General features: G+C 34.7%; 1 protein-coding gene across 2 annotated transcripts; it reads left to right on the top strand.

Annotated features, from left to right (window-relative positions):
• The first annotated feature begins 940 nt into the window (after positions 1–940).
• Positions 941–10,479, top strand: LOC105341342 (DNA repair protein RAD51 homolog 2). Of its 2 annotated transcripts, XM_011447829.4 has the most exons (10): positions 941–1,100; positions 1,196–1,309; positions 6,567–6,680; positions 7,131–7,267; positions 8,230–8,349; positions 8,664–8,847; positions 9,102–9,156; positions 9,296–9,414; positions 9,698–9,776; positions 9,899–10,479. In XM_011447829.4, the coding sequence occupies exons 1-10, from the start codon at positions 1,014–1,016 to the stop codon at positions 9,982–9,984; spliced, it is 1,095 nt and encodes a 364-aa protein (XP_011446131.3). In that variant the 5' UTR covers positions 941–1,013; the 3' UTR covers positions 9,985–10,479. The 2 variants fall into 2 exon arrangements, with proteins under 2 accessions (XP_011446131.3, XP_011446129.3); XM_011447827.4 differs by lacking the exons at positions 6,567–6,680; positions 7,131–7,267; positions 8,230–8,349; ... (3 more) ...; positions 9,698–9,776; positions 9,899–10,479 and adding an exon at positions 3,864–5,771.
• The last annotated feature ends 141 nt before the right edge of the window (positions 10,480–10,620 follow it).

Here is a 10,620-nt window from a genome sequence, read left to right as displayed (position 1 = left end):
TAATGAAAAAAGGAGAGGGGTCGGTATACTGTCCTCAAGTACATTTGAACCAATTTAGCAATAAATCGACCCCGCTCTACTAGACCGGCCCAACAAGCAATGTAATCGTTCCAATGATGCAACCACAATCCTACCCACCCCCCCTCTCTCTCTCTCTCTCTCTCTCTCTCTCTCATCCTAATTCATGTGACTTGGAAGGGGCCGAACGGGTGTAAAGTTCTCATATCTTCAATTAGGCGTACATAGAAAGGCACCAAATATTGCTGTTTAATGTGAATTACACAATAGCCAAATTTGTATTTTTATGTATCGAATATAGTGTTCAAATTTAATAAGAGACTGGAAGATATGGAATACAAAACTGTCTTCGTTGCTACAAAGATTAAATATATATGTCACAAAATTTTAGATAAAAAGTTACAAGAACATTATAAAAAAAAATGAACAACTAAAAACAATATATGTAAAGCTGTCTCTGGAAAATTGTCTTTTAAAATTGATAGCAAAATTGTAAACCAAAATGAATACGAATTACAACATTACTTAAAACTATCTTTACTGAAAAAAATGTGACAGATCTGTCCTAACAAACCTAAGAACAGTGCCCATCCATAATTTATTGAAACTGGTAGATGCATGTAATCTAAACCTCCTGTACAAACAGAAAAACGTCTGTGTAATTTTTGCAAATTGTTTTTTGAAGATGAGAAACACCTTGTATTGTAGATGAGAAACACCTTGTATTGTATGTTCAATATATGACCAATGTAGATTGAATATGATATATTTGATGTGAATCTAAAAAAGAAAGTCAACAATGAACATTTATACAATTTTATGAATAGCAATAATCTTTGCACAAGCTTAGTTTTGTTCACCCAATGCACGAAAGTATCAAATCAAATCCGGTTTTCATAACCGAACTTGGTTTGTATTTTCTTTACTTTACCGGCGCCGCGAAATCCGCCATATTTCAACTCCCATGTAAAAATTTTCAGTCATCGTCATGTCAAATGTCTTCGAAGAAAACAAGGCGAATACGTTCTTTGTCTGTCGATGTTGTTGAGAGATTGGCCAAAAATAATTTAATCACATGCAAGGTATTCATTTAAACATATATAATACAACCAGAAAAAAATTACGCTGCATGTTCATAATGAAATTAGTTTCATAAAGTTTGTTTTGGATTTTGTAGGACGTTTTGTCAAGATCTGACTTGGAATTGCTAAAATTACTGGGATTCGGAATTTTCACTATTCACAATTTACGACAGCAGTGTTCACTGGCGTGTGTCCCTGTGTGTACAACTGTAAGTTTACATATATGTATCTGGTTGGTGGTTTGACTGTATCATTTGGTGGTCAAACACCTTTATGACACACCTATCTTACCCACAGGGGCTTGTATAGAAAAAAAATTTGTTAAAATAGCGGAGGAAAAATATCAAGGGAGGACGCCATCTTGGATAAGGCCTCGCTTCATCAGCTAATAGACCCCTTCATGATAACTGCAGTACTGCTCTCTTGCAGGGCAAATTGATATACTTTGCTGAAATTTCAGTCGGTAGATAATTAAGTGACGTAAATGAAACAATTAATGTTACGTCATATTTCACCAAACTGTCATTTTGCACTGGAAAAGAACAGTACCAAAGGAATACAAATCGGTGAAAGTTTCCAGTACAGTCGTTTTACTGGTAACGAACCAGTATGCGGTTTCGTCGTGCATGCGACTTTTATTATCGAAATTCCAAATGTTTTTATTTTTTGTTTAAATCACGTTTCTTTGTCCTTCTAAACTGTAGTATCAAACTTCCAAAAATATAAAGGATGAATTACGGAGATAGTAATTTCAAAACCCCCTCCATTTTCATATCTGGGTCACCTTTTTAATTTGTAAATAATATGGTAAATAATCGTGCCGATGTCAAACAACTCCACACACTAATAGAATATTTATTTCTGTATTATAATTACCTAGGTTGGATTTTTTAAAAACCTTAACTTCGTTTTTCACCAATAATTTTTCTAAAAATTATTTGATACTGGCAAATATTCGTTACCGGTAAAACGACTCTATAACGTTTTGAATGAGAAATTTGATGATGAAGTGAGGTGGTATCTAAGATTGCATCCTCTCTAGTTTTTTCCCCTTTGAGATAGTCACAATTTTAGCTATGTTTTTCCTATGCAAGCCCCTGTGCAGGGATTGAAATATATGGTAGCCCGGCGCCCGGGGCTAGTCAGTTTAAAACTTGGGCATGCTCATTTTTACCAACTGATAGTCCATCGGGCTAGCAAATCAGGGGATTCAGAACTGTATTTTGATATGAATAAAGCTTAAACATAAAATGTGTTATCTCTGAGAAGAATTTATTTCAAAATGAATTAAACAGCTGTAATTGTGTTATACATATATTTTTATTTTGCATCTTAAAATGGTTGGGCTAGCTGATTTCAGCTTTGGGCTAGTAATTTTTTACTGACTAGTAGCCCCTGGGCTAGTGAGTTTTCCTGGAATATTTCAACCCCTGCCCTGTGTCTTACCAACTGAACGTGAGTCACATTTTGGGTTAATTTTTTTCTGAAGAAATTCCATTATGTTTATCTTCAGGGCGAGTACTCTGACATGTTTACTTCATAATAGATAAAACAATTTCTAAAAAAAATAGGATTGTCAATTTTTGTGTTGATAACAACATTTTTTGTTCTCAGAAAAGCTGAATTTATTCCTGAATACTGCATGGCCTCATTCCACGGACATGTTATATTTGATTCTTATCATCTATATAAACATAAGCATGTATTTATCTCAATTGAGCTTTGACGTATCTGAACATGTTAAAGATTACTGTTTTCATTGGCTTCAATTGTTTTCAATTACCCAGATGATTGTAGTTGAATGTAAAGAGCCCAAGGAATAAGGTTATGTAATATTTATATCTCTTTTTGAAGACAGAAATCATATGTAACTTCCTTAATGAATCTTGTCTTAACCTCTTTTTAACGCCCAATGTTTTATTCAGAGTAAGCATATCAGAATATTTTCCTTAATCTCAGCGAATCTTGCTGAGATTACATTTTCCTCAATGATAAACGTGATGCACCTTTTCTTCAGGAAACAAAATACAAAATGAATGAAAATTGATCCCTGTTTGGTAGGTAATAAATTGGTATCCATAGAGGCATCAGGCTGACCACCAAATGATGGGCTGGGCCATGAATTATCGTACCATTATACTGCTATGATGTTTAATGTAGAGAATGTAATTTTAAAAAAAGTTTTGAATTCTCTTGGGTACAGCTCAGCCTCTGCTGCCTGTCAAATCAAATTTTACTTGAAATATTCCAATACTAATATATTTGAAACTCAGGTGTCGTACCATTGGAGAGGAAAAAGGAAAAAAAAGATTAACGCGTCCGAGTCACATTTTTTCTACCCCAGATATTATGATGACATTTCTTGCATGTAGTTTTTAATACATCTATATCAATTATTTTTAGGTAAAAAAAAATTGTTTATTTACAAACCGAATTGCCAAGGGGTATTCTCAAAAGTTTCATTCAACCCACATCACATATCCCTCACTTCTTTACTTTAGAAAAAAATTGAACATGTTAACTTCACTGTCACTTGTTTGGATGGACCATTCTATTAAGGAAGTACATGTTTATACTAATAGGATAGGCACCCTCTACATAAGTCTCAAAAAATGGGGTAAAAGTGGTCTTGTGTATTTCAGAAACTTCATTGTAATTATAATAGATAAGAGATATAAAGTGCAAATAATATACATCCTTGGTTAAAAAAAATCTACACTTCAAAGTCTCCAAGTTAAAAAGAAAAAACTTTTATTAATCTAGAGAGAGAGATGCCACCTAAAAAACAGAAAAGGACATCATTAGCGGGCCTGAGAACCCTTCCATTGTCAATGATGTGTGAATGGGCGTCGTGTTCCGAAAAATTCTCGAGCATGGAACAATTTACTGACCACTTAAAAGTACATCTGACAGGAGTTATGAGCAATGGTATTTTGGAAGAAGCTACTGAGTACAGCTGCCTGTGGAGAGACTGTGAAATGAAGGTGACCGGCCATGTCACTGATTTTGTTCGACATGTGTACTTTCATTCCTTCCATGTCAAAATTAAAGAGTTGGGTTCTCAATTGGTAGAGAACCTTCATCTTAAAGGATGTCAGTTAGATGGACAAAGTCATAACTTGATCCCAGAATTACCAGAGAGACTGCAGTGTGGATGGCAGCATTGTGAGACAATAATGGACATTCCAGAAGCCTTTTATCGCCATGTGGATAGTCATGTTTCGTGTTTTCCAGAGGGAAACAATGTGCCCGGGGGCTGCAAGTGTCTATGGGAAGGTTGTGATGCCGTGTCCAAAAGTCGATATAAATTACGTGAACACCTTAGGAGCCATACGCAGGAAAAAATCATAGCATGTCCAAATTGTGGAGGTCTGTTTTCAAACAGAACAAAATTTCTTGACCATATGAAACGGCAGGAAGAAACGGATGTTCAGTGTTATCAATGTTCCCACTGTGACAAACGATACACAACAGAGAGACTGCTCAGGGACCATGTCCGTCACCACGTGAACCAGTATAAGTGTCCATGCTGCGATATGACATGTCCCACGCCTTCTAGTTTGAAATCACACTTGAAGTACAGACATACAACCCAGACACCATACAAATGTGATCATTGTGAACATGGGGCCAAATCAGTAGCTGATCTGAAGAAGCACCTTGAAAGTCACAGTATGGATGTTCCATATCACTGCCATATACCAGAATGTACGTACACTTCAAGAACTTTTCAAAGTTTAGAAAATCATTTCAAAAGACTTCATCAGGACATCAACACTCAGAAATACAAATGCCATGTATGCTTTACTCTGTTTACTCGTGGGTCTAACCTTACCGCACATCTCAAGAAGAAGCACAAATTCAGATGGCCGTCAGGACACTCACGTTTTAGGTATAAAATGCAGGAGGACGGGTACTGGCAGCTGCAGACAGTTCGATATGAAAGCATAAAACTTACAGAGCAGATGGATGATCTGTCTGTTCAGACTCAAACAAAGTTTTCTTCAGAGATTGAAGAAATCGGTAAAAGTAAAAAGAAAAGAAGGACTTTTAAAAAGGAGAAAGAGAATGCGTCAGCATGCTCATCTACATCTCAACACAATTCCAGCAGTTCAGAGCAACCCACTGAAACAACAGTTTTGTCACAGACGGTTGTTCAACCCAGTAGTGAATGCATGGAGCACCCGGCAAGGCATGAGACTCAAAGAGAAGCTAAGAGACAAAAGATATCGCTGTCTGATATGGGACCATCTCGCTCTCCACCAAGTGCTCATATGTTCCAGGATGGAAATTTAAAAGCTTTTATGCAAGGCAAGGACAGATTTGATCCCAGCACAGAGGAAGCCATAGCTAATCAACATGAAAAGACTACCACAAAAGAAAGTGTCACATCCAAAAGCAACACATTAGAGAATTACAATTTGGAAATGCTTGGAGATGTTGCTCTGAGTGTTCCTGTTCAAGGGAGTGTTTTGTCTCATGGGAGAACTAGAAAACGAAAACAAAATGTTACTTACAAATGTAATGATGGATTCTAAAGAAATATTGAATTTCAAAGCAGAATTGGTAAAAACAAATTTTAAAAGAAACATCTTTACTTTTCATGTACATGTACATTTACTTGTGTATAAAAAGTGTACATTTAAAAGAATAAAATGTGTTACAGGAAGACTCATGATTTCGGGTGTATGATTAATACTGGTAGATTTATTAAATGAAATTAAAGATGAAATCACACAATCGGACAAAAATGACTAAATCCGACAGATGGACATACACAACAAAGTGTGCACAGTTAAACATCAGTCGTCACTTGCAGTGACACATGATTCACTAAGTCAAGAACCAGTCTAAAATAATATGTGACGTTTGGTCACACTAATTACACAAATATACACTTACAAAGTCATTTTCTGATTCATTGATTCAATTGATAATGCAAAAGGTATCAAAATATTTAAATTATGATCAATGTTGATAAAAAAAAGTTCCACATAAGTGTTAAGTTACAGCAAATTTTCCTTATATGTAAATGTTACAATGGTGACTACAACTACTAAGAAGTTGGATGTCAGCCCATGCAATTCTTTGGAGTACATGCTCTAAATTTAGCTTTAGTTGTGATTAATAAAAAAATAATCTACTAAATGCAAAGACAGCACTAAAAGTACGAAAAAGACATCATGAATGATTTGGGAATCATATCATTATAACTACTTAAAAAGCTGACATATACATGTACATATGTAGTTAACTAAAAATGCATTTGAAAGCAGTTTTAAACTATTAATGATACACGCATTTTGTTCTAGTGCACAAATGTTATTTATACTTGATTGCGTAGATTTCTGGCAAGTCAGTGTAGATCTGAAATAATTACTATCGATTTTCTAAAGAAATGAAATGAAAAATACGCAGTGGATGCGAATATACCAACATGTATGAAAAGTTTGCAGCCATTTGTAGGGTTTTGAGCTACTAACCAAACGAAAGCAAGGAAATGGACAGTTTTTCCAAACAAGTTTACATGGCTTGGATCATGTTCTGCATGGAGGAATTCCCATGGGAACTGTCACTGAAGTAAGTTTTCATTTGATGGCTCTGATGATTCAGATGCCAGTGAAAAATTGTTTCAACTGATAAAGATAGAAATAACAGGCATCTAACAAGTAACCAAAAATCTTGCTGCTTCAATCATGCCTTTGATTTCCAAAGTTTAAATTGTGTTTTGCTTCTGAAATAGGCACTTTTTCAATAATTTCCAATTGTTTGAAAAAATATTCTTGCACTTTGTTTTTCACACCAGGAACCTATCTATTAAAAAAAAATTGTTGAAAATTAGATGAGGAGAATTTAGTGTTCAGAATCTCTTCAGTCTTTGAATTAGAAAAAAAATGTTCAACACATTTTTCAGCCATATGAAAATCAAATAATACTGGTACATATAATATTGGCTGTTGTATATGTAATAGGAGATATTATAAGATTTGTGTTTGACTTGCTTTGATATTGATTTTTTAATTTACTCAGATAGCTGGTCCTTCAGGATGTGGTAAGACCCAGTTTTGTACTATGCTCAGTGTGCTGGCCACCCTCCCAGGGAACAGAGGAGGTCTGGAGGGAAAAGTCCTCTACATGGACACAGAGTCAGCGTTTAGTGCAGAAAGGTAATGGACACAAAATGAGCTTTCAATGAAAAAGGTTAAAGACATCGAGTAAGTGTTCATTGAAGAAAGGTAATTAAAGGTATATCAAATTAATGTATTTTTATTCTAAGCCGCAATTCGCAAAAATTATAGTCTGGTGAAAGAAAAGTTGTTTGCGATAAATTTGCTATTATTATAACGAATTCGTTATAAGGATAAAGCGAATTACAGATTTAACGAATTAAATCCGTTGGTCCCTAGGACTTCGCTATAACAGAGTTTTGCTGTTGTTTTTATTTAGTGCAAAATGGACAAATTATTAGCACTGATTGTAGTAAGTCAATGGACACACAGCTTTCAGTGCAGAAAGGTAAATATAAAGTCGACAGCATGCAGTGAAGAAAGTTAATGAACATACTGTTAACAATAAGGTATTGGTCACAATCTGACATCATTCTGTGCAGAGAGGTTATGGACTCAATGTTAGAATAAAGATAATGGGCACATTCTTGCAGCATTCAGTGAGTGTACAGAGGTATAGTAAACAGGGGCAGCTTTTAGGCAATTTTGATTATGACAATACATGTATTGTATTTTTGCCCTGTTAAAAAAATGGACTTCAATGGTGCACATAAGTGCATTGAATGGGACTTTCTGTAAATTCCTTATACATGTATTACGCGAGTATTTAATTCCGCAATCCCGCCGGTTTAAATATAAAATCACAAACGTTGAACTTTTCTCCTAATTTCTTATATAGTTCTCAACTCTCAGAAAATAATGGCCAGATTTTAAAATCCGCAAAAAGTGCTCTTTCGATTTTATGCAGAATTTAATTACTCGGGTTTAATTTCGAATCTACAGTATGAATATGCTTTTTGAAAATACAATATAGTTTAGCTACTAGATAATTTATTTATATATAGATATATTTATCAGTACCTCAGACCTTTGTGAGGTGGTTATGTATTACTTATTTGTAGGTTGGTAGAAATTGCTCAACACAAGTTTCCAGATTTATATAACAGTGAAGAAGATTTGTGTAGAATGGCAGAGAATGTTTTGGTGGATAATCACCAAACTTGTGCTTCACTCATCAAAAAGTGAGTACCTGGTATATTTTATTACATTGTGCTATATACCGGTAAAATGGGTTGAAAAGTGTTTCACTTAACAAAAATTTTGAAAAACAAATTTTTATTACTGTATTACCATGTTTATTTCAATTCCAAATGCATGTTAAAAGTACACAAGAACAGACAAATATTGTACAATTAGAGAATTTAAAATTCATGAATCATCTTTCAACAGGAATACGTTGACTCTGGATATTTTCCATGAAGTTTAATTTAAAGCAAAAATATGTTCAAGTAAGAAAATTTAATTTCATTAAAGTTACTTTCTTTTCGTTGAAAAGATTGGAGAGCTTGGAGGAAGAAGTGATCACCAACAGAATAAGGCTGGTTATTGTGGACTCCATTGCGTCCCTGGTCAGGAAGGAGTTCAGCTCTAGCGCGGGGTCTAACCTGGTCCAGAGAACTAACTTCCTGTCCCGCCAGGCTGCCCTCCTCAAGTACATAGCCGAGGTGTTCTGTATTCCTGTAAGTAAAAGAACTAAAAGTCTTGTTTGATGTTAAGTATTAACTGTAAAGATAGAGACATAAATTACTTTCTGCTTTAGTAGCAATAAAAAGTAGTCTTACTCAAATAGTTACCAGCAATTATCATTAAGTTCATCGTCAGATACCCACGGGTGATCGCGTCTTTTACTTATCACGATAAGTAAAAGACGCGATCACCCATGGGTATCCGACGATGCATTAAGTTTAAACTTTAAATACTTTTGTACATACAGGTGATAGTAACCAATCAGATTACAACAAGATTTGGTCGTCAAGCAACAGAACAAGGTGAGTTTTTAAAAGGCATAATCATCCTTCTTTTATTGCTTTCTTTACGTTCTAAACTCACAGAAGTCGCTTTTTTGTTTGCATTGCCTGTTACAGTTGTCAATATTTTATTAGTAACTTTCTTTGATTTACATTAAAGATGAGGAGGAGACCACAGAAATCTCAGATGGCTATGTGACTGTCGCTCTTGGTAACACGTGGAGTCATAATGTCAACACTCGCCTGATTCTCCAGTATCTGGTCGGAGAGAAAAGACAAGTGAGTTTTAAGCTTCAACAGTCATGAATTCGTGTTATTTTGGAACTGGAATATTTTATTATAATTGGAAGATTCAAAACAACAAAAATACTTTGCATGATGTTAGATATTTTTTCAAATGTCTTTCTATGCATTTCTCATGGAAACTATTGATGCAACTTAAGTTCTTTTTTTTTTTTACGATTTTTTGCTTAGATGAACTGCATTCTTACATGTAGATGTCCAACAACAATGAAATCGATGCATAAGTACAGTTGTTACCTGAATGAATAAAATCTTTCAGGTTTTGGTGGCCAAGTCTCCTGTTGCTCCATTTACAGCATTCAATTACACAATACAGAAGGATGGCATTGTACAAGAAGGTAAATACAAGGTTTCTTGCCTGTTGTTAAAGATATGACAATTTTGAGAAATTGTTTTATTATAAATTTAGGAAAGTTACCAAAAATCAGCTAAAGAAGTCATGGTTATTTTCTGATTTTAGAAGATGGAGCTGGTCTGTATGCTGGTACAGATCCTGGAGTCCAACAAATCAACGTGAGGACTTCACTGCCTTTTTACAACACATGATCCAGATTGTGAAAGTATGAATGAACAGATCTTTAGATGGATTATTTTTATAGCATAGGACATCTTCGTTTGTAATAAATTGGACAAAAAGAAAGAGAGCAAGGGGAAGTGGAGTTCTGCATCTTCATGTATTTGATCAACAGTAGTTTGAAATATGTAACATTATTGCTTTTCACTTCATGTACCTGGTATGGTACACATAAAGTGTTGATTTACCAGTTGTGTCTTGCAAAACATGGTGATGTATTGTACATACTATTGCTACTGACTTTCATTCTGCAAATAATGTGCATTCAGAGGACTGAATTGTAGATGTACAGGAAAAATCTTGTTTACAGACCTTGGAGTTCCGCATTTGAACATTAAAAATAACTCGGAATTGCTGTACACTGTACATGTTCACAAAAACTTGCAGTAGCTCTTAGCCTATCAATCCAGATTCTCCTGTAGAGCTACAGTTCTGCAGCTCAAGAAATGTTTATTGAAGTATATGTTGTTTTTTACATAAAAAATGATGATATGCATCTTAAGGTCCTGTTGTGGTGATTAATAGAAAAAAAAGCAATATATAAACCAGTATGAGGTAAGCTACTTTGAGAAAAAGGTTTTCTGTTTCTACTCATTTATTACACGTTA

This window comes from Magallana gigas, chromosome 6, assembly GCF_963853765.1.
Source record: "Magallana gigas chromosome 6, xbMagGiga1.1, whole genome shotgun sequence".
In the NCBI taxonomy this organism is placed as follows: Eukaryota; Metazoa; Mollusca; class Bivalvia; order Ostreida; family Ostreidae; genus Magallana; species Magallana gigas.
This window is presented reverse-complemented; position numbering and strand designations above follow the sequence as displayed.